Source organism: Aspergillus melleus (genome assembly GCF_016097325.1).
Source record: "Aspergillus melleus strain CBS 546.65 chromosome Unknown contig7, whole genome shotgun sequence".
Lineage (NCBI taxonomy): Eukaryota > Fungi > Ascomycota > Eurotiomycetes > Eurotiales > Aspergillaceae > Aspergillus > Aspergillus melleus.
The window spans coordinates 1496369-1520817 of NW_025763376.1; the positions used below are offsets into that span (position 1 = coordinate 1496369).

Sequence of the window (24449 nt, forward strand, 5' to 3'; positions counted from 1 at the left end):
GCCTTCGCGTCTACCCCGCCATGAGTTCTTCTCTCGAGGCTAAGATTGTTGTGTTGGGCGCACAGGGTATGTCCCTTCACCCCTTTTTTACTTCTGTTGTCGCTTGTCGTTTCTTGGATTATAAGTTAGGTTACTGACGTCAGTCGTTCGATCATTCCAGGAGTCGGAAAAACGTCCCTCGTGCAGCGCTACGTCAAGAATGACTTCAGTCCCGCCGGGACGGCGTCGACCGTCGGCGCGTCGTTCATCACGAAGCGCGTTCTCGACAGCGCGTCCGACACCATCGTCCGGCTACAGATCTGGGACACGGCCGGCCAGGAGCGATTCCGAAGTATCTCGCGACTGTACTACCGCGGCGCGAACGCCTGCCTACTATGCTACGACATCACGGACGAGCAGAGCTTCCAGGAGATGACCGGGTGGCTGCTGGAGCTGAAGAATAACCTGAACGAGGAGGACCCGATCGTCATTCACGTCGTCGGGACCAAGTCGGATATCGTCGCACTGGATCCCTCCCGTCGCAGGGTCCCCTTTGAGCGCACGATCGCGTACGTCGCCGAGCAGCTGTATCCGTCGCAGGCGTCGACGCCGCCGCCCACTGCTGGGTTTCTGGGCCATTCGTCGAGTACCACGTTGCAGGGTCCTGATAGTAAACGGAGTAGCGGGTTCTGGGGACAGGATATTGGATGGGATTGCTGCCATGAGATCAGCGCTAAGGATGGCGAGGGCATCGAGGAGGTCTTTCGAGTGATCACGCGCAAGTTAGTCGAGGAGAGGAATAAGAAGGAGGCGAGCGTGGTCGCGACTCCTGGGTCCGGGTCCGGTATTGAAGGGCTCTCGGTGCCTGCTGCGAGGAATCTGGAAAACAATGGCAGTTTCCGCCTGGGGATGGGCGACAAACGTCGCAGCTGGTTGGGATTCCCGCCGAGCAGCGTGGGCGATGGGCACGATGAGACGGTGGAAATTCGGACGAAGAAGAATGGTCGATGCTGTTGATGGAACTGTTCTTTTCTGGTCAATATTCGGGAGTTCACCTACATATTCTCCTTTTATCACCTTTTTGGGTTGGTCATATTCTGCATGGAAGTTATGGGATGGCGCTTTTTTCGTGTTGATTGCTCCTTTGGCGATTCGGCATTACGTTGCATGGTTTTCCTTCTTTGTTTTCGATGTTGTTTTTCTTCTCCGTCTTTGTTCTGATTTTGTTTGCACATGATTCGCATGGTCGTGTATGCGTGGCATCGGGAATATGCGCTCGGTTCCGGAAGACTGAGAGATGGACAAGGTGCAGGCACCTTCCACGGCGGGAGAGGATGTACCGACACGATAATGGATGTCCCGATATCACTAGGGTAGATAGATAGTTTGAGAGGAACGTTAGACATATCACTCAGCTGTTGTGACCGGGATTATACATCTGACGACTCCAAAGTAATAACCCGCCGATCAGGGATTCTCAACCCCGCATTTCGTATCAGACCACCAGAAGATCAAATGGCCCATTCGCAGATTATCGGTGGAAAATTCGACAATCCCATCAGTGTTCCCGGACCAGTTGCGTAATGCATCCTTGTCTTGTACGACGACGACGGGTCGCTGTGCGACTACCACGTCGATTGCCGCGCACCGGCCGACAAACACATATGACAGTTGACAAAACGCCGTCGTCGATTCGAGGACATTCTCTGGCCCGTTCGTTGCGAAATGCGAGGTGAAGTGACGATCCTCCAAACTCCGCTGCAAGGTTGCTGGCCACAACCTACACCGTACACCGTACACCCGTATTCCGTAGAACTAGGTCAGGTAGGTAAGGTAGGTGAGCGGACTGAAAACTCTGAACGGACGAAATTGTCGATCTCCGGATAAGGCGTAAGCAAGCGTTTCCTCCCGGATTGAGATTCAGAGGATATGTACTAGTTAGTGTTAGTTAGTACACAGCGTGATGCGCCCCCTTCCCTGACCGGGTAGGTAGTAAGAGATCTGCATTGATCCGATGGTGGACGGTGTGATAGGTATGTAGTTCGATGTACGGAGTACGTAGTACACTGACTGTATGGTGGTATTTAGGTGGTTTTATTTAGAGGTAGTTTAGCGAGAATGGTGCCGGAAGGTTGATGCGGGATCGGGGTTTTTTTTGGATGTGATGATTGTTTGTTTGTTTGCTGGCCTGTCTGTCTGTCTGTCTGTCTGTCTGTCCTCCAACGGTATTCGTAGTCGGGTATCGAGTCATGGTAGTTCATATATACCGGAGATAGAGACCTGAGGCAGTTCAGGTCGGAATCGGCGGTAAGTGTACACCGTAACACCTCTTTCGTTCTGCTTGACACGCCGAGTGCGACCTCGTCCGACAAGACAGCGGGCCAAGTCAAGACGGGAGTGGATGGGGTGGAGTGTTTGAGATAGACTCAACCAATGTGGATCGTAACCAGATTGGAGACGGGATCTTCAAGGATACTTACTTATCCTCTGGCAGATTCGAAAGAGTTTCACTGGCAGGGCGAAGGATGTGACACTGACAACACCGGAGCCCGTCGGGTTGAGGCAGATCGGATGACTAAGGCGATGTTCAGGGTCTGGCGGTTTTTGCTGGGGAAGAGGAGAAGTCACAGAGTACGGAGTAGGGAAGTATTTAGTATGCGTGCACTGCGAGAAATGAGAAATGAAAGTACTCCCGAGTACTCCCTCCACTCGGGTTTCATGTATGAGACTTGACAAGTTGACAGCCAGTCAGCCAGAAAGCCAAGGACCAGGGTCTTCCTCCAGAGTAATCATCAATAATAACAATAAAAGCGCAAGACGGCAATTGCTCGCCCCTGCAGATCTCCTCCACCATCCCACCAATCCGCTTGCCCCGACCGTCTGATGATAAGAAGTGTTGCCCTCTGCATGCCGCATCGTGTCCATTTCTTTGGTTCGTGGATTTTGCCTATTTTTTTTTTTTTTTTCTCTCTTGTCTTGTCTCATTTGGTCCCTTCGCTCGTCATTTTATCGTGTCTTAGATTTTTCTGGTCCCCCCCTCCTTTTAACGGTCTAGCTTTATATTAGGGAGCTAATAATAAGCTCTTAATTACCGCTAGGAATCCCTGCGTATTATTATCCCGAGCACGGCCTTTTTTCTCTTTCGGTGTTGTCGCTTTTCATGTACGAAGGGTTTTTCTTTTTCGCCTTTCCTTTTTTTCTCTTAACTTAATTAAAGAAGAAAAAAAAGAAAAGAAAAATAACATCCTATCCGCTCGCTCGCTTCCTCAATTTTCATCTTATCCTTACACCTTTCACTTATCTTCTCTTGTCCTTCGTTTTCTCGCCTCCCCCCCTCCCTCTCCTCCCTCTCCCTTTCTTTTTCTTAATCGGGTCATCGCGACAAATGCTATGAGATGAGACTATCTTACCGTGTTGGTCTGGCCGCACTCTTTATCTTCGCCGTCGTCCTGATAAAGCGCCATCTCGACTTCCTTCAAGATGATACGCGGCCCCAGTCTGTTTGGCAGCTCAACCTAGGCGGCAATTCCGGTTCTCAGCAACAGCAGCAGCAGCAGCAACAGCCGCAAAATCCCGCCGACCAGGGATCGAAAGGTCCGGTCGTGAACCCGCCCGTCAAGGCGCAGCCGACCTACGAAACGACGCCGATTATCGTGCCTAATGACCGAGTAATTGTGATGGCCAAGTTGGCCGCGGAGGATACTGCATGGGTTAGCATTGAACTTGCCGAGTGAGTTTTCCCATTGTCTTGGGTTCTCTCCTGTAGGGGTGAAAATAAGCCAACTGGCGAGATGTGCCGAGAGCTAACGATCCTTTTTTTTTTTCACCCCCTGCTTCAGATGGCGAAACTTCATCTACACCGTCGACGATCCCAACGCCGCCCGTCACACCCCCAAGAACAAGGGCCGTGAGAGTCTCGCCTATCTCGAATACATCGTGGACCACTATCACGACCTCCCCTCGACCATCGTCTTCCTTCACAGCCACAAGGACGGCTGGCCGGCCGCCTGGCACACGGATACGATGGATTACAGCAACGTGCAGGCGATCCGTGCCCTGCAGACCGATTTTGTTCAACGGAACGGCTACGCCAATCTGCGCTGCCAGGAGACGCCTGGCTGTCCCGCCGAAATCAAACCGAGCTTGAATTCTGGGAAATCCCCCGAGAAGGTGTACGCGCAGGCCTGGCAGGAGCTGTTCAATAACACCAACGTGCCCGAGGTCGTCGGTGTGCCTTGTTGCTCGCAGTTCGCCGTCTCGCGCGACCAGGTCCTGAAGCGCCCGCTTTCCGATTACGAGTGGTTCTACGCCTGGGTGTTGAACAATGACTTGGATGACGACGTGACCTCACACGTGATGGAGTATACGTGGCATATTATTTTCGGGCAGGATCCGGTCTAGTAAGTTTTTTTTCTTACAACCCAGCCTTGTAGATCATGATGACGATGAGCGTGATCTTCAAGTTCCGTGATCGTCCGTCGCTAACGTTTCTCTTTCCCCATCTCTAGCTGTCCCGACGCTTTCCAGTGTTACCAGGATGTTTACGGAAACCCTTACTTCTGGTAATTCTTGTACATAATACCCTCTTGATTTCCTTATCCTTTTTTCCCCTTCTTGTTCTCATATATTGCGCCTTGGACGAACCCCTCGGTCGTCGTTATTTCCTACCATGCTCGAAAGGTGTTTGCTGTATATGAACTGGGACTTTGCTTTTTTCTTTATCTTTCCTTTTCACATGTTTAGAAATCATTCATATTTACTGGTCGACGATATTGTTCAAATACTGCATTGGAGTTCATGAAGCCAGGAGCGCGAAGAAATATCATACCATATCAATTCATCTGACATCGCATCTCGTATTCAGCCTCGTCAAAAATGACAGAGTATTAGGTATCGTGACGCCACGCTGACAGACGGGGCTGCCTGAGTTGGGTCCCGGCCGGTTGTGCGACATGTTTTCTTTCATTGTCTCGGTTTTCTTTTGATCTTTCGGTAGATATTCTGCTAGCTAGCTATTCATCCTTGTAGGTAGCTTGTTCCCGGCCGGCTGAGCGCGTTGGTGTTCGTTGTACGACCATGGTAGTAACTTAGGTATGTACCTACCCGGTCAAGCTTTCGCTTAGATACCTTGGCTGATTGGATGTAGGCACTGGCTTTGTTCTCGAGGATCGGGGTCAGGTAGAATAGGTGGTCCTATGTTGATACATGGTTTTGCTCAGGCGGTGCAGATGTACCATGATGTGGCAATAACAGGGAAAACATTGAAGGCTTCAGATATTATTGACGTAGGTTACGTAGACAGTCGACTTGGGTTTTTGCTCAGACCCCATGCATACTTATCTGCGTGTTGTCTGGCTGGGGTAAATTATTTCAATCCAGCCCAGTTCGTATCTGCATCTGCATGCTTCCAAGGATCGCGGATCGGACGGGCACGGACGGACTCTTTAGTCTTTGGTTTTCTTGGTTCATTCTTCCTGGGTGTGCAGATTATGAGCAGGGAAGATGCTAATGGGGTAGTAGAGGGTAGTTAGGGTAGGATCATATCGGACTGTTTTTTGTGCTTGCTTTGATTTGGTTTTGTGTATCTTTATCCATTTAAAAATCATCTACCAGTTGATGATCATTGCTTGTCTTTAAATTAAAGTCATGATTGGTGAAGCTGCTGTATCTAGACAAGGACTCATCCGGTGTGTCTTAGAGACCTATCTATCTATGCGAGACTCCGAAGTGGTAGTACTGTACCGTACATATGAGATAGTCGATTGATTGACAAGGAAGGCAAATCTCTCACGCATCCAACTAACTTATCTAACAATCTAATCCCAGAACAGCCGAAAACGCAAAGAAAACAAAAACAAGAAAAATACCAAGCTTTCCCGGCCTCACCTCGAAGCAACAAGTGCATCGAACCACCCAATACCCATCCCGAGGGTGGAGAAATCGTGGATCTAGGTACGTTAGAGAGAGGGGTGTATTAATCTAATTCCAGTCTTGTGTAGATGAATAGCTTGAACTAGGGAATCTGATTGAGGCTCGTGGGCTGGTTAACTGGTGCTGAGGCCTTGGAGTGAGGATGGAATGTTGTTGCCTGTATGCTGTACGGGGGCCATATTGTTATAAATTAATCACCGCTGCCTGTATTTAGGTTGTGTCCGTTGCTATACTAAAGTACTAAACAGCGTCGCGTCGGCCGTAGTTGGTCCGCGGGCTATGGGGTGGATGGCACTATGTTTTCGGCGGGTCGGGTTGTTAACTAGGCGGATCGCACGCGAGGCTTGGTATTTTATTTTGATTTTGTTGGTTGTTTGGTTGAGGTTCGTTGGTTCTTACTTTACTGCTTAGTTTTACTCGGTAAGTTTCTAACTATAGGTTGTGTTCAGGCAAAAGATGGATAGTATCTAGATACTACTAGTTCCATGGGTAGTGACTAGTGGGTTGAACTTAAGACATGACTCGTGCCGTAGATGCCATTTTAGTAGATACCTACTAACATAACATACACTGGATATGACGGCCATGTCAATACATCCGCCGTACTCCGTACATTCCCTGTCATCAAGTGGCTTGTAAGGAATAACGGGGCCCGAGAGTGATGTCTTGCTGCTAACGGCGCCACCGACGACTAAATGCGGTGCGGGCTATTTGAAATCTAAGACACGGCGTTTTCGGGATAGATACGGGATGAGGTGGCATTAATTCATTGGAAAGGTGGGTTGGTAATTTGATAGATTCGGTGATGAGATTATAGACGATGGGGTTGTTTTAAGATGATAGGCAAGTTAATTTCTAGATATTGAGCGCGGCGGATTTAGGGGGGATTGTCTTTCTACAATTCCTTGGTTAGTATTCAGGGCAGATCCTTATCTACTCGATAATGTAACTTCGGCATTGCATCCGTAATCTTGCCGTTATATCCATCTCATTGAGACCGGCTGATATAAAAAGAATCATGTCTTAGACAAAACGTCTAGTTCAGTAGCTAGTGAGTTATCGCGAATGTATCCACATCAATAGATAGCGGTAACTGAAAGTGAAAGACAATGTGGACAGAGGTCAATGGCATGTTCTTCGACAACGACTTCAGCTTATGATTGTGTATATCCAACAACCACGGGTTTTTGCTCGGGTAATTAAGAGGTCCTATGAGTAAACATACATTTGCTACAAACCTACCGAACCAACCATGCACTGACTGCCCGGGATCAGGTATAGAATCCCCGTGTCAAACTCTTGCTGCAGCACATGATCACCCAAGGATGTCCACAGGGCTGAGGATGAAAACTTTATCTTCTATAACCAAAATTGAATAAAGAGTTCAACTCCTTCCGATCGTTTGCCCGGACTGTCCTGAAGAGATGGGCATCAACGGCATTACCGAGCCCATCCCTAGCGAGCCAGGAAGGTCTGGGCCCATCGCGCCCCGCTCTTTCATAGATCCCGTACCCGCCAACAGACTTGGGGATCGCCATCGTCTGTGCCCTGCCCCTAGAGAACGTTGTCGCCGCCGCACTATTTGATCAACGGCAAGACGATCAGATCTACCATAACGCCGCGGGGGATTGAAACTTTTCTCCACCGCAATGTCATGCTCGTGTGTGTAACGGGCATGGGAAAGATGGCGGCCGCGTGGCTTTGCAAGCTTTCAAGTGACATGCCTGGCTACGATCATTGACACTGGCAGGAAGATGTGCTCTAAACTGATCAATTACCCGAAAACCTGGAACAAAACTAGAAAACAGGCTAGATGATATTTATTGCTCTTCAGTAGGCATCACTGTAAATCTACTGGTACCAATTGGTCCCATTTCGTCCAACAAGAAATAAAAACAGGACATTTACTGTTTGGAAAAGAGACTATAAAAGCATCTAACGTGTTTTCAGGCAATATGTGATACATAAGGCATAAATCAGGATAATTCTATTGCTTGCAGTGTAATCCGTTACTATTGGGCTTTTAAGAAACCATATCTTTTAAGTACTCGGTCAGTCTTTCTTGACCTTAGCCTATCGATTTACTTACTTGGAAAGCTAAAGATTAAATGGGCTAGATAATTGTTGATAAGTATTGTAACTGGTTGAGTTTATGCTAGTATATTTAAAGCAGATATGATTCCTTTATGCTGTTTTTCTTAATTAGGGGCTCTGTTGCGATGGGAAACGTGCAGTAAAAAGCTAGTAAAATCGATATAATATAGGCTTATATTAAAACCCCAACCTATAGTAATTATCATCCGCGAAAGCGGAGTTTAAGTTCTAAGGAAGAGATAATTTTATAGCTCTCAACAAAGAATCGATGTTTCTCAAAGAAATAGCTTAAAAGCGTGGATAACCTTGAAACTACTTAAATGATCCGGCTACAACACCGCCGTACTAAGAACAAAAATGATCAGCTATATCTAGAGAAACTAAAATAACAACATCACCTGAAGCGGAATTCTTCAGTAGGAAGTATCTATAAATAGACTTTTTTCCTCTTTTATCAACGTGCTATACCGGAGCGTAACCTTCTCACTCAGAATCTCTCAACGTTTCGGGATATTATTCTGTGATATTAAACAGAAAGGGATCAAAGTGGATTGTTGGATTTTCTTATAGCTATAACCACTTAGATTAGCGACGAGAAATTTAATAGTAGAGACTGCTCACATCATAGTGCTCAATCTATTGCCACATAGGAACACCGCTCCGTATAAAGTTTTTCTGTTGCTGAAGATCAATCGCGGCCAAGATCAGTCTGTTTTTGAAATCTGATGCGGCACTGCCTCTGTTCTCCCGGGCTCACAATGATCCAATTCTTGTGAAAATATCTTAGAAATGTTCCCATCGGATTCGGGACATTATTGTCAATTAATTCTTGAAAGTATCGGCCTTGGACAAAGTACAATAATTTTTTAAAAAATATCTTTAACAAATATTTTTTCGTCTTCTAACTGATTTAAAAGACCCGTAATAAGTGCGAGACCTTGAAGCGAGATAATGCGCATCTGGCCAGGGTAAAACGTTTCTTCTCAATATCCGTATCGACTCCACTGCGGATATGACTCTAGGAGTATGCTGTGCACATCTAAACGGAATAGATTATGATAAGTAAACTTCAAGAAAGTAGAGTAGCGTCACCCCGGTATCTGCGGGTTGGCGAAGAATTTTATAGAGTTGGTTAATTATTGTGACAGGCATATTTAATACAATCATAGAAGGCCCATCATCTTCTGAACCCTATAGACAGTTTTGCGATTCGTCGATATTTGGGAGTGCGTTTGTCAATGATATGCGACTTGGTGCATTGCCAATTATGTCAAGTACCTTATCTCTGATGGCTGAATTCATCTGCTATGCGAGCATGATAAAAAGAACATACGCACCGAATCTTGCTAGAATCTGTTAGTTATCCACCATTTTTAATGATTTAGTAGAATCAGATGCTAGCTCAAAGTGAAGAAACATCCGAAACCCCGAAGTCCAAGCTCAACGGACCTACCTTGTTATGGGAGAGTATCTGGATCGCACTGCAGCAGCATAAGGGCTAGGGGTATAAAAGCTGGGAAAAAATCTTCAAGTGGACGCTTGTGAGCGTCGTGAACTATAACGAGCCAGCCATCCCATTAGCCTCAGGAGAGACCAGGGGATATCAGGCCATGATAGATGGTGTACTGGCAAGTCGGGAGGAACAGTGGGGACAACATACTGTGATTAATCATTGTTAGGGCTACTATGAGTAGGCCCTTGGTGTACTCCGGAGTACTAGTTGTTTCTATGCTGAATACGAGATCGAAAGATACAGCGTTAGGGTAGGCGGTAGTGTCACAAATCGAAGGCGGACCGTGCGGACTCGTGAGCAGCCAAGATCCAGTACCTTATGATCTTCGGGGTACCAATGAAGTAGTATGTCTTTTTCTATCTCCCAAAGAGCCTCTTCATCAACATGCTTACCTCTAATACATTAAAAAGTCCATTGATCGAGTAACTGTTTGCAGCAATTTCTTTTCTGCTTCTTGTAGTGGTGACTAAATATAGCCTACCGACCTTAGTGTGTAATAGAGGGCGCCTACAGCTCCAATAGAATTGCTTGAACACTGCTCAGCCTTGCCAAGAAGGCAGATATATCTGATCTCCAACCCAGCCTTGGGTTGGAATTGCGGCGGTGATTTCCCCCCCCCCCTCACATCTAACCTGCCATTAAACCCCAGTGGACCGCTCTTGCCCAGCTCAACTTTCGCCTCTATTGTTGAATACTTTTCAATCCTACAATCTCGTGCAGTAGCCAGACAAAGAGAAACAGAAACGAAGATACTAACCTCGCCGCGGTCGATACAATGTCCGGCGAAGTGAATCTCCAGGCTGACGTCGGCCAACTCACCCTTCAAGGCCTCAATGCGTTCAGTACCGTCCTTGCAACGCTCAGTGCCGACGATGTCAATCCATTGGCAATGATCCAGATGGAGAAGCTCGGAGCAGCATTCCCAACGAGTGGCAGGTACGCAGAACAGGTAGGTAAGAAAAAGAATCCCTCAACAAGCCTAGTCCCACAAAGAGTACGTCGATATTTACAAGCCGAGCAAGGTTCCTGATATGCTCCAACGGTGCAACTCCTCCCGGCTGGACCGCTTGGGTGTGGTGGTGGGTTGGCGCAAAGGAGATGCGGCTTCGCTGATGGCCAAATCGGCAGGCGGGCAGGCAATTGCGTTGCTGGCGGTAGCGCTGAGCAGCCTCTGCAACAATGGAGATGTTCTCCTCGGGCTATCGCAAAAGCTCCTTCCTGCGTCGCTTACACTGGCTAGTGGGTATCAGCTTGGTGAAGTTGCCAAGCGGCTATCGACCAAATTAGCACCCCTGGGTTTTGGCAATGTGCTTGCCCAGCAAGTGTCTCGCATCTATGACGCCTACAAGCACCTCCAAAAGCCGATGCCTGCTGATATTATTGCAGTAATGACTACAGAGTCGGTAGTCGACCTCTTATATGCAATATCGCGTGCCCTGCTTGAAGAGGACCGCGTGGTCCGAATCTCAGGAACTCGCTCTATGGGATATATAGCTGCGCTTGTTATGTTTATGTTCCCTCAAGACTGTCAGGTGACAGTCGACGACAACATTATATTTTCCGGGCCCAAGAAGACAATCCTGGTCGAACTCGGAAATGGCGAAGAGGAGCACCCAACGGAGATCAGGAATGAAACTATTTGGCGCATTTCCCAAGCGACTCCCTCACCTATCATTATCAAGCCTCGAGAACCCAGGGTCGCTGACGAAGCCGGTTTCTTTACATGGGAAGGATACGTGGCGGATCGATTGCAGTTGGATTTCTTTGACCAGGGAGTCAAATGCACCGAGGAGCTTTTCATAGCTATCGCCGGCTTGTTGCTTCTTCTTCCAGCGCAAATGCAAGGGGCCATTGCACGCCAGGGTGGTCGGCCATTTCCACGCAAAGGGCTCATTGCCCTGTTAGGTAACCACCCAAAGTACAGGATGTCTAAGGCCTGCCAGAAAATTTTGCGAATTCCACCTATTGAGCCTCCTAGTGATTTTGAAGAGGCATTGAAGGCGCTGGTGGGCGTCTTTCAGTCAGTTAGTGAGCCCCATGTCTCATGTACCTGCTCTAGTACAACGAGCAAGTGCAACCCGTCTCTGGGATGGGAGTCTTCTTCGGTCCTCACGAGAAAATGTGAGTTTTCCAATCTATGGCTGAGTGTTGGGAGGGCGTTGGACACTGGCTTGTTGGCTTTTTTCGTTGAGGCAGGGACGAACGCGGTCACTTCGGACACGTTCGGCAGGGCTGCTTACAGCCTCGGAATGGCCACAAGATTCGTGACGAAGAAGCTCAAGCGGGAGACTTTCTTCACTACTTTCCGGGAAATTCATCAGGATGTTCTCAGGTTGGCAGGACGGTACCTTGGGAGGAGTGAGGAACTGGCTTGCTCCGAGTCCAGTACGGTTTATTCTAGTGTACTTGAAACCATGTCGCTGGATCGCGACCGCGGAGCGACATATTATCTTGTTGATGGACAGCTCCTATTTAATGGCCACTACCACTCCAAATTGTGTGCTTTTTCGGCCCCGGACAGACCCCGGGCGAATGAATCCATTTACGCGCACAATGGCGTGGTCAAACCTTCCCGTGCGGGCGAACATATGGATCTACTGTTCACCGTGCACGAGCGATCATCACACTTGGAACTGACATGCACTGCTCGTTTTTCTGGAAGCACAGTGCGCCTCCAGCTCTCCCGGCTAATTCTTGCGTCTTACGACCTCGAAGAAAGCGAGCCCTGTGCCCATTCCCCGACTAGACAATTGAGCTTGGATAAGGCCAAGAATATAATGACAACCTCTGTTGCGGCCCCAAGAGCACAAAAGGACAAGATTGCCATTGTTCAAACTGCGCGGAATGAAACAGCACAGCTACTCAGCTGTGAGCTAGGTGTACAGACAATCTTACAGAAACAATCATGCCTTGACTGTGCGTACGATCAAGCGATTGGAAAATATGAAATGATTATTGTTGCTTGATCAATTGATGGCAATGCTTCTGGACTATTCAAACCTTCCGTTACCCACCGTTGTCCACAATGCAGAGGCCTGTGATGTTTGGTGTGGACTGTCCCCAGTGGCACAAATCTGTACCTATTTTCCTCGAGAACTGTTTCTATATCCTTTTATTAAGTAGAGTTTGCCTTAATCTATATTAATGAGGCGTATATTTAAGATATTTCCGACTTGGTTGTGATTAATGGAGGTAACTATGGTTTATACTAAGAAAACATTATTTCAAAGAGCCTTTAACTACGGTCTTTGGATACACAAATGTCTCACGTGCAGGCAAATGTAGAGCACTGTCCCTCGTTGCATTCGCTCGGATGTAGGCGCTGACTGAGCAGCTATTCAACATATACAGCACGCCTTGGAAATACTAGGAATGTGCAATTTCAAACCGTCATTCTCGAACGAATGATATTGCAGTTCCAAGCTAAGAGAGACAATCAAAGCCTGTTCTACCACCCATACTGCCAGAATTGATGAGACGACCACTAAGGTGTAAATGTCTATTGATGTAGAAAGTTGACATAAACATATATATATATATACCATTCATCAAACAAAGACTCCTTTAGAACGGCCTTGCCTGGGCTTTTGGTGTCTCGATCAACCCAAATTTGGTACCCAGTGTCTGCCATCCCCCTCCTTATCGTGACCACACTGGTGGCAGTTTCTAGCGGAAAGATATTAGGAATTATTAGTGAAAGACTTGCGGTCTCTCAAAATAATCTACCATCCTTCCGAACGCTCTTCAAGCGACCAAATCCTACCTCCGGTAAAGACCCCGAGGACGGGGCCAGCAGCGCACCAATATCAGCACCAGAAGAAAAACAAGCTAGACATGAGCGTCTTAGAACCCAACAGCCCAGATCATATGGTACAAGGCGAGACTTTTCACCAGAGGACAGCCTTTTTAATGGCATCAGAAAGCGAGGCACTCCAGTCAATCAAGAAATGGCTGACTCAGCTCAGAAACAAGATAACCATGAAGATCACGAAGGGCAGCAATCTTCGACGAGGGTCGGTTTATCACAAAGCCCACGCAGAGCGACTTATAGTGAAAGAGCCATACAAAAGCCAGAGTCCCACGAGGATATATCCGTGAGCGGTCCGGAGCATCGTAGCGACGGAAACGCGGAGGAAAAAAAGGCCGTTGAGCTCAGGAACGTGTTAAGGGAATATGGCTACGCAGAGTAGGAAATCAAAACGATTATAGACAAGCGCCCTAGGAAAGATATGACGAAGCGCAAAAAGGTTGCGGTTGACAGTGCACCCAAGAGCACCTGGATCAAGGTACCCACTGGCATCGACAGTTACGTTTCACGCATGATGCTAATACTCCCGCCCGCTCAGGTTCATCGTAAGCATCTTCTACCAGACACGCTTACTTTATACGGATTGCCCTGGGATTGGGATCGTGTAAGCTTCCAGACTTCCCTTCGATTTCAATCGTGAAAATCTACGTAGTAGAATCTTGCTGATCAAGCAAATGCCTGACAGGATGACACGGACTATATAATCATCAAGCAGTGGGTCTCAGAGGACTTGTAAGAAGAGCTTTTTGCACATACCAGAAGATTGCGGGAGATGAAAACAACTACTGAAACAGAGTTGAGGGTGATTTCTAGACCTGGGTTGTTGCGCAGAAAGCTTAAGCTCTTTTACTTGGCAGTGTGACTATTAGCGAAAGTCTACTTTGAATATAGGCTTTCTAATAAGATTTTACGACAAGAAGATTGACATCTGGTGTATTGGCTAAAGATGGATGGAAACTTTGCGTGGCCTTGGTCGAGCTGCCGACTAGATACGGTCAATATAATGATTGGGATAAGACAGCAGAGTGGCGAGATGAATAAGTTTCCAGAAGAAGAGGTAATAGATCTTTAGGGTCTACTTCCTACCACAACTTGAAGAAAGATTATACATATCATCATATCAAGGTCAAACCGACCAGAATCCGGAATTCCGGATAGAACACTACTTTTATAGAAGCCGCAGATAAGCATCTACGTGTGACTAGGAATCTAGCAGAAAACGGTGCTGTGATTCAGTATGGATGATAGCTGGGCGATATCACTATCGAGGGCAACGCTGCATGGGCATGAAACGTGCGTTCAGTTGCTGTTGAGAAATGGTGTTTGAGTTGAAACGTTAGTCGGTCAGTATGTTGATGACGCGACACGTCCCCCGGATGCAGCGAGGGAAGCCGGATAAGAAGTTCTATGAGGAAATCTCTACATAGAAGACGAGGCTGATGACGGTGTTGCTGTTGTGTTCTTTCCCGAAGGGGTTAGTGCGGGATGGCAATCATGTGATCAAAACTCTAAAAAACCACAGATTTCACATGACAATCCGGGTGTGGTTTTTTGAAAAATAACAGTAATTGTATGGGCCTGAGTGTTTGCAGGCTTCTAATACCGTCAGACGATAGGGGAAATCTACGAGAACGATGAGGTTATGAAACATAAATTGAGGGAATCCGAGACCGTTTTCAAATCTGAGATATCGACCAATTTGCGACCGTGAGAGACGATTTGAATGCCACATGTTGTTCCCACTATCATTCCTTGAAATCGGAGTTTTGAGCAGTCGGTCGGGCGTAAGCGGTCAGCGTGGCGTGGGCGGTCAGGCTGCTGATTCTGCTGGTCAACTCGGGATGCGGAACAATCATTTGCCGGACTATGTGTGTAATCGCTACGCATTATTAATCGGTAGGCCTATGTATTTCTGCGGGGATAATGGCTCCGGTTCTTACTATGAGACGACAGCCAGCCGTATACAAGCTGGACCAGCTAGGATAACCTTGGGCAATCGGAATGAGTCAGAATGAGCAACGCTCAAGCTTACCGCCTTCGGTCGGGGTCCCGATCGCTTAGGCGGTAGTCCATTCTGCCACCCGAATAGTAGGTATCACTCCGCTCTTCTTTGCATCGCTTTCCTCTCACTCAACAACAATTTCCCTCAACATTCCCGGCCTGAAGTAACTTCAATCCTACCATCAGACGACTATTTACTGAACCTTCAGTGAATATGGATTCTTCTGGATCTGTCGAATCCAAATGGCTGACCCAACTGGCCGCCATGCGCCAGGCCATTGCTGATTTGAACCTCCCGAAAGACCCCGCGAATGACCAGCTCGGTTACGGCAGCGACTTGGAGTTGGATCTGGACGATGATTATTCCTCGCCAGGGACGGTCGACGATATCTGGGATGTTATCAGCTCCGATGACGAGTCCAGCGCAGGCTCCGATGAGATTGACATATTTCCCTCGTCTTCGAATGCCTTGTCCTACGACCAGACCTGGCTCGAACAGAAATGTCAGGGTCTCGCTATTCAGAAGCCTGGTTTGGATGTGATGGAGCTGCTGCAGCAAATTACCGCAGCTCTGGCCGCCGATAGCGGCGACGACGAGCTTCAGATGTCCCTTGCCGAGATCGTGGGATTCGACGACTTGGAATTTGTGATCGAGCTGATTGCGCACCGGGCGGATATCCTGTCGAGCATGAGGAATAGTGTCGAGGCCCAAACAGACGGCTTGATGTCTGGAAGATTGCAGACCAAGGCGGAGCGGGAGCAGGCATTGCGGCAGCAGGACTTTGACCACAAGCATGCTGCATTGTTGCCGGCACAGTCGAGAAGTGAGCCGCAGTACCCGCATGTTTTTAAGACCCACGATACGCGGAATACTCTTGCACTGGGAGGAAAGAAATATGGCCTCCCCCTAGGTAGTAAGCAGGTGGAGGAACAACGGTACACTGAATGTGAGATCCCGGCATCAAAGGTCGGCTCGTTAGCAGCTACCCAGAAACTCGTGGAGATTTCCTCTCTGGATGGGCTGTGCCAGGGAACATTCAGGGGCTACAAGACTCTCAATCGCATGCAGAGTCTGCTGTATGAGGTTGCTTACAAGACAAACGAGAACATGCTGATTTGTGCTCCCACCGGTGCTGGTAAAACCGATGCTGCCATGTTAACGATCTTGAACGCTGTCGGAAAAAATACGGTCCCAAACCCGATCGAGGAACCGCATGCGACCGAGTTTGCGGTTCAAGTAGATGATTTCAAGATCGTTTACGTGGCGCCCATGAAGGCCTTGGCCGCTGAAGTGACTGAGAAGCTTGGAAAACGGCTCGCGTGGCTCGGAATCCAGGTTCGCGAGTTGACTGGTGATATGCAACTCACCAAACGGGAGATAGTGGAAACCCAGATTATTGTCACCACCCCTGAAAAATGGGATGTGGTGACTCGAAAGAGCACTGGAGACACTGAACTTGTCCAGAAGGTGCGCTTGTTGATCATTGATGAAGTCCACATGCTTCATGATGAGCGTGGTGCTGTTATCGAATCTCTTGTAGCCCGGACCCAGCGCCAGGTTGAAAGCACCCAGTCGCTCATTCGCATAGTCGGCCTGTCTGCTACATTACCGAATTATGTCGATGTTGCCGACTTCCTCAAGGTCAACAAGATGGCTGGACTGTTTTACTTCGATGGCTCTTTCCGACCGGTTCCTCTCGAACAACACTTCATTGGAGTCAAAGGCAAACCGGGTTCCAAGCAGTCTCGCGAAAACCTTGACATTGTGTCCTACGAGAAAGTGCGTGATATGCTTGAAGAGGGACACCAGGTCATGGTCTTTGTGCACTCTCGGAAAGACACCGTAATGACCGCACGGATGCTGAAACAAATGGCTGCTGAGGATGGTTGCGAGAATCTCTTCAGCTGCCAAGATCACGAAGATTACTCGAGCGCTCTCAAAGATATGAAGCATGCCCGTGCTCGAGAGTTGAGGGATCTGTTTGCCAGTGGCTTTGGCACACACCATGCTGGAATGAGTCGAAGTGACCGTAACCTGATGGAGCGCATGTTTTCCGAAGGGTTGATCAAGGTCCTCTGCTGTACGGCCACTCTTGCCTGGGGTGTTAACCTTCCTGCTGCCGCCGTTGTCATCAAGGGCACTCAGTTGTATAACCCCCAGGAGGGTAAATTTGTTGACCTTGGTATACTGGACGTCCTGCAGATTTTCGGTCGTGCCGGTCGTCCGCAGTTTCAAGATACGGGTATCGGATTTATTTGCACAACGCACGACAAGCTTCACCATTATCTTTCGGCAGTGACATCTCAGCAACCCATCGAGTCACGTTTTTCTAGTCGACTTGTGGATAACCTGAACGCGGAGATTTCTCTGGGAACAGTGACCTCGGTACCAGAGGCAGTACAATGGCTTGGATATTCATATCTCTTCGTGCGCATGAAACGTGAACCTCGCAACTATGGAATCGAGTTTGCCGAGATGAGAGATGATCCCATGCTTGTCCAGCGACGCCGCCAGCTGATCATCCAGGCTGCTTTGGTTCTGCAAAAAAGCCAAATGATTATCTACAACGAGAAGACAGAGGAACTTCGCGCCAAAGATGTCGGTCGTATTGCAAGTCAATACTATGTCCTGCAGACTAGCGTTGAAATCTTCAATGAGATGATGCGTCCGCGAGCTGGTGACGCCGACGTGTTGAAGATGATCAGCATGAGCGGCGAGTTTGACAACATTCAAGCGCGAGAGAGCGAATCGAAGGAGTTGAATAGGCTTCGGGACGAAGAAATCCAGACAGAGGTAGAAGGAGGAAACGACTCACCCCACGCAAAGACCAATATCCTACTTCAGTCTTACATTTCGCGTGCCAAGATTGAGGACTTTGCTCTCGTTTCGGACACAGGCTACGTAGCTCAAAATGCCGCTCGTATTTGCCGTGCCCTGTTCATGATTGCTTTGAACCGCCGTTGGGGATACCAGTGCGAAGTCCTCCTGTCCATGTGCAAGTCCATTGAGAAGCAGATATGGCCTTTCGATCATCCCTTCCACCAGTTCGATTTACCTCAACCGATTCTGAAGAACCTTGACGAGAAGCTGCCCTCTTCTGCCATCGAGACTATGAGAGATATGGAGACCGCTGAAATTGGACAGCTGGTCCATAATCACCGCATGGGAAAGACACTGGCGAAATTGCTCGACAACTTCCCCACTCTCAGTGTAGAGGCGGAAATCTCACCATTGAACCGTGATGTTCTACGTATCCGTCTGAGCATCTACCCGGATTTCGTCTGGAATGATAGGCACCATGGCGCTTCGGAATCTTACTGGATTTGGGTGGAAAACTCGGAGACATCTGAAATCTACCACCATGAATACTTTATCCTGAGTCGGAAGAAGCTCCACGACGACCATGAGCTCAACTTCACCATCCCGCTCTCGGATCCGTTGCCCAGCCAGATTTACGTTCGTGCGATTTCCGATCGATGGCTAGGCGCCGAGAGTGTGACACCTGTATCGTTCCAGCATCTGATCCGCCCTGATACAGAAAGCGTCTATACGGATCTCCTCAATCTGCAGCCTCTACCTGTGTCGGCTCTCAAAAACCCACTTCTGGAAGAACTCTATGCACAACGTTTCCAGTTTTTCAATCCGATGCAGACACAGATTTTCCACCTGCTTTATCATACACCGGCGAATGTGTTGCTTGGTTCTCCAACCGGAAGTGGAAAGACAGTGGCTGCCGAGTTGGCCATGTGGTGGGCATTTAGAGAAAAGCCAGGCTCTAAAGTCGTGTATATTGCGCCCATGAAGGCACTGGTTCGTGAGCGTGTCCAGGATTGGAAAAAACGCTTGACCGCACCGATGGGTCTCAAATTAGTTGAGTTGACTGGTGACAACACTCCGGACACGAGAACTATCCGGGATGCTGATATTATCATCACAACTCCTGAAAAATGGGATGGTATCTCTCGTAGTTGGCAAACCAGAGATTATGTGCGGAAGGTGAGCTTGGTCATCATTGATGAGATCCATCTGTTGGGAGGTGACCGAGGTCCTATTCTCGAAATCATTGTTTCCCGAATGAACTATATTGCCTCGCAGTCCAAGGGCTCTGTACGCCTGATGGGTATGTCCACGGCTTGCGCGAATGCCAGCGATCTCGCAAATTGGCTAGGAGTCAAGGAGGGGCTGTACAACTTCCGGCACTCGGTTCGTCCTGTGCCTCTTGAAATCTATATCGATGGCTTCCCTGAGCAGCGGGGCTTCTGTCCTCTCATGCAGTCGATGAACCGACCAACATTCCTTGCCATTAAGAACCACTCCCCCGAAAAGCCGGTGATTGTGTTCGTCGCTTCTCGCCGACAGACCCGGTTGACTGCCAAGGATCTGATCAATTATTGCGGTATGGAGGATAACCCTCGTCGGTTTGTTCGCATGTCTGAAGACGATCTGCAATTGAATCTTGCGCGAGTGAAGGATGAAGCCTTGAGAGAAGCACTTAGTTTCGGTATTGGCTTGCATCACGCTGGTTTGGTTGAGTCTGACCGACAGTTGGCCGAAGAGTTGTTTGCAAACAACAAGATCCAGATCCTTGTCGCGACAAGTACTCTTGCCTGGGGTGTCAACCTTCCGGCGCATCTAGTCGTCGTCAAAGGAACACAATTCTTCGATGCTAAGATCGAAGGCTATCGGGATATGGACCTGACCGATGTCCTGCAGATGTTGGGTCGTGCAGGACGTCCACAGTTCGACTCGTCTGGTATTGCGCGTATCTTTACCCAGGATTCGAAGAAAGCCTTCTACAAGCACTTCTTGCATACTGGATTCCCCGTCGAATCTACTCTGCACAAGGTTCTAGATAACCATTTGGGCGCCGAAGTTTCCGCCGGGACTATTGCAACCAAACAAGACGCTTTGGACTACTTGACGTGGACATTCTTCTTCCGCAGACTGCATAAGAATCCTTCGTACTACGGTCTCGAGATTTCAGCCGAGGAGCATAACACCATTGCCGCACAGAATATTGCTCAGGAATACATGATTGAACTGGTGGACAAGTCGCTCGGTGAACTGGCTGAGTCGTCGTGTGTCGTCTTCGATTCTGCAACGGGCGATGTCGACCCTACTCCGTTCGGCAAGATCATGAGTTACTACTACCTTTCGCACAAGACCATCCGCTACCTGATGACACGCGCGAAGCCAAACCCTTCGTTCCAGGATGTCTTGAGCTGGATGTGTTCCGCAACGGAGTTCGACGAACTCCCTGTCCGACACAACGAAGACCTCATCAACGCCGAACTGGCCCGCAACCTACCCCTCTCCGTCGAATCCATGGGCGACCTTCCTCTATGGGATCCTCACGTGAAGGCTTTCCTCCTTCTGCAAGCCTACATGTCGAGAATCGACCTCCCCATCTCCGATTACGTCGGTGATCAAACCTCCGTTCTCGACCAGGGCATACGTATCCTGCAAGCCTCCATCGACGTGATGGCCGAAATGGGCTACTTCAAAGCCTGCCAACTCCTCATGACCCTCCTCCAATGCATCAAATCCGCCCGATGGCCCGAAGACCTCCCCTTCTCCATCCTCCCTGGCATCGACCTCGGCGACAAGCCGCGCGCCCTCCCGGACTCCCTATCCGCGCTCTCCTCGCAGCCCGCCGCATCCATCTCCGCTCTCACTCGCAAACTCCAACTCCCCGCCTCCACCGCCGCCCAATTCACCAAGGCCACCTCCTTCCTGCCTCACCTCTCCATCAACATCTCCACCGTCTCTTCCACCGGTATCACCATCTCCCTAACCCGTCGCAACACCCCCACCAACCCGGACTACCGCATCTACGCCCCTCGGTTCCCCAAACCCCAAACAGAGGGCTTCTTCCTCCTCGTCTGCACCGCCACCCCAGACGGCCAAGACGGCGAGCTCCTCGCCCTGAAGCGCATCTCGTGGCCGTCGCGCAACAAGCAGAACGGTAGCCGCAGCATCACCAGCGGCAGTGGCAACGGCAGCTCAAGCAGGAACAACCCCGGCGATAATAAGAAACCTCACCCGAAGAGTCCTCCGTTGACCGTCCGCTCGTCTGTCAAGTTCCCGGAACTGTTGCTCGCGCAAACGACGTCGGATCTGAAGGTCAATGTCAAGGTCATCAGTGATTCGTATCCTGGGATGGAGTGGCATTTGGGTAATGTGAATGTCGACCTGAGGGCTGGGAAGCAGCAGGTTGTGGAAGAGTCGGCGAATTATCCTGCGAAGGACTGATTGATTGATTGATTGGTTGGGTTTGGAAGACAAATCAACTTCTTTAGTGCCTGAGAGGCAGGCAGGTGGGGATGTCTTGTTCGTTCAGTGAGGTGGTCACGTCACGTCACTCCTTCAATCATTGCTAAATAGTAGAGTCCTCGTTCCCTGTTCATATTGATAGATATGAATGGTCGCTTCTTTGCAGTATCATTCGGAATAGAAGACAACATAATGAATATAAAGCAAGATCTCTAGATCATCTCCAATCTTTATAGAATCTGAAGTTCACTGTATATATTGTCAACGAAATTATCACCTACAAACAATCTATCTACCTACTCCATTCATCCATCCATTCATTTATGCTAGCTCTATCCAACGAACCAACAACCCACCGGATGAATACAAAAACAAGACACGACAAAACAAAAAGAGAATAAGAGCATTGTTTCACACCAGACACCACCAAATGAATACAGGGGAAATCATAAAAGCAATCAAGAAGAGAAGCACGCACGCAAAAGAGTACAAAAAGTGCGAGAAAAGAATCAGAAGCGTCGTCAACGACGGACAAATTGGCAGATAAATCCGTTCAAAAAATGGGAGTGGCCAATTCCAGCGCCTTGCAGAAAAACAGTTTGAAATGAATGAGGGCTGAAAAGAAAAAAGGGTCTCAGAAGGAGAGAAAAGGAGGGATAAGAAAAAGCAAAAGAAGAATGATGATGATGATGAAGAGCATGTTCGCAGGAGATGCTTCACGCAGCTCAGACACTCTCAATTCTCACATCCTGTGAATTGCCGTGACGATGGCCGTAATGAGCATCCGTAACCTGAGGAGTTCTGGCTCTCCTAACCATCAACCGCTCATCGGGAGTCAATCGATCTGATCGAGGTTTGATCGGCACGATCGTTTGCTTCTTGCCTCGGGACACGGACACAGATCTCGCGATGGAGACCTCGACGGTAGGGATAGCGTCCAACGGTTCTGGATCGAACGATTCGGTGGCGTGGAAGTCCTTGTTGTCATCGGCGAGCGGCATGCGAGTGGATTCGGCCGGCGAGAGGGCCGGCTTGCTTCCGGATGGGGAGATGATTCGGCAGCCTGGGTCGCGAGCAGCGTTGAGAGGCGTCAGGATCGGGGATGAAGATGCCGAATCATTGTCCGCCGGTTCGGCAGGCGGCAACTCTTGGGTGTTGATGGTAAGCGTCTGGGCTAGTTTCTGCTTCGAATCGTTCGTGGGTGTTTTCTTGTTGATAATCTCCCATTCCGGTTCCCCCTTGGGATCCACATAGCTTCTGATTGACTTGAGCCTTTGCAGCATGAATGTTTCATCATCTGAACCAATAGACGTAGACGATAGGAATGACGACACCGAGTCTTTAGGACCATGCGACGAAGACTTTGCTGCAGGGCTGTGTACCATGAGTAGGACGTGATCCTGCTCAGTTGCTGAGCTATCCCGACGTGTTTCGGCCACAGACGTTTGGCTCCGGTGAAGAGGACTTGGGCCTCGAGGTAGGTTCTGGGATCCCAGGACTTTGGAGGCTTTGCTGACCTGGGTGGACGGAAACAAAGTGAAGCTGGGGGATTTCGAACGAGTTGGTGACGTTGCCCGTCGTGGAGGCGGGGGAAACTCTGGGGAAGCAGGTGGATCCTATGGAGAAATTAGTGATCTCGACGCACATCGGAATTGGGTGTTCAAGCGCGCTACCTGAGCTGTTCGAATCTCCATATCCTCCAGAGTCTTGCTCCGGCGATTCGACGGCTCGGGCTGACTCTTTCCTAACAAACCCCCAAACATAACGCTGTACCTTTCCATCTGGACATCAGGTATTTCGACCTGCAACAGCGGTCCGGGATTGGATTTCCTTTGGCCGGCAGTTTGGTCGCCGCTCGAAGTGCTATTTTCGGGGGTGTTCTTAGGACTGTTCTTGGGGCTTTTCGTGGGATTGGTTTTTGGAGTGCTCTTAGGGCTAGTCTGAGGCCCATCCCGGTTTCCTTTGGTCTTCTGCGGGCTCTTTTCCTTTGTTTTGGCCTCAGATTTGGCCTCAGATTTGGCCTCGGGCTCCAGACATGGCCAAACTTCCGTGTTTGATAGGGGTTTAGCCTGGGGTTCGGGTTTTCGCTGAGCCTGGTAGTCAACCGAATGGGAAGAGCCCTGCAGGGGCCATTCATTGTCGGAGCGGACCTGATAAAACGGCTGGTTCGAAGGAGGCATCATGGCGCTTTTCGCTCTGAATAGACCTCCAATCTTCTTCCATTTACTTGGTTTCCGTTGGATTGGTGGCGATCGCTTTGTCTCCGCCACGGTGTTGATAGCCTTTTCCTGCATCTGCGACATCACATTCTGCGACTCCACCATCCGAGGACTACCCAACGCAATGCCAATCATGTTATCTCCATGGCCTTTCTCAGACTCTACTGGGGATGACACAGCCTCGGCAGGAGGCACAGCAATGCGAAAATCGAACCCAGAGCCGTTGGGCTGGGGCTTTTTGGCTTGCTGGCGACCTTCTGAAGTTCTTGGACGCTGGAAATTCCAGTGTGCCTGATTTGCTGGACGGTTCATAGTCGATCCATTGGTCAGATCTTGAAGATCATTGCGCGGTTGCGCATCTGATCGCTCAAAGACAGGGCTAGAGATAGCCGTTGTGGACTGTGGTCCGCGTGATTTAGTGGACAAGGTTCTTTTAGCCATCTCCCCAGATCCTCCAAGCTAGCACATATGCTAGGACAGCACGTATCGAGCCGAATCAATTAAGAATAGAAGAATCCGAACAAATTATGGGAGAAAAGAGACAAAAAAAAAGAAGCTAAGGAGTGGAAAAGACAGGCACAGTTAATATGAACGAGACTCAGTCTCTATAGAAAAGAATGGACAGGCCTT

The 24449-nt window shown here is 49.0% G+C and overlaps 5 protein-coding genes across 5 annotated transcripts; 4 read left to right on the forward strand and 1 right to left on the reverse strand.

Annotated features, from left to right (window-relative positions):
- Positions 1-20: 20 nt before the first annotated feature.
- On the forward strand, positions 21-996 carry LDX57_011430 (Rab family GTPase; the record flags this gene model as incomplete). The annotated part of the gene is made up of 2 exons (XM_046093176.1): positions 21-66; positions 161-996. 2 exons carry the CDS (start codon positions 21-23, stop codon positions 994-996), a joined length of 882 nt encoding a protein of 293 aa, XP_045949154.1.
- Positions 997-3153: 2157 nt separating this feature from the next.
- Positions 3154-4545, forward strand: LDX57_011431 (DUF3431 domain-containing protein; the record flags this gene model as incomplete). Its single annotated transcript, XM_046093177.1, has 3 exons — positions 3154-3709; positions 3819-4379; positions 4488-4545. The coding sequence occupies exons 1-3, from the start codon at positions 3375-3377 to the stop codon at positions 4543-4545; spliced, it is 954 nt and encodes a 317-aa protein (XP_045949155.1). The 5' UTR covers positions 3154-3374.
- A 6003-nt stretch (positions 4546-10548) lies between these two features.
- On the forward strand, positions 10549-12483 carry LDX57_011432 (uncharacterized protein; the record flags this gene model as incomplete). Its single annotated transcript, XM_046093178.1, has 1 exon — positions 10549-12483. The coding sequence occupies one exon, from the start codon at positions 10549-10551 to the stop codon at positions 12481-12483; it is 1935 nt and encodes a 644-aa protein (XP_045949156.1).
- A 3057-nt stretch (positions 12484-15540) lies between these two features.
- Positions 15541-21579, forward strand: mug81 (RNA helicase SLH1; the record flags this gene model as incomplete). The annotated part of the gene is made up of 1 exon (XM_046093179.1): positions 15541-21579. One exon carries the CDS (start codon positions 15541-15543, stop codon positions 21577-21579), a length of 6039 nt encoding a protein of 2012 aa, XP_045949157.1.
- Positions 21580-22325: 746 nt separating this feature from the next.
- On the reverse strand, positions 22326-24260 carry LDX57_011434 (uncharacterized protein; the record flags this gene model as incomplete). Its single annotated transcript, XM_046093180.1, has 2 exons — positions 22326-23216; positions 23274-24260. 2 exons carry the CDS (start codon positions 24258-24260, stop codon positions 22326-22328), a joined length of 1878 nt encoding a protein of 625 aa, XP_045949158.1.
- Between the last annotated feature and the right edge of the window lie 189 nt (positions 24261-24449).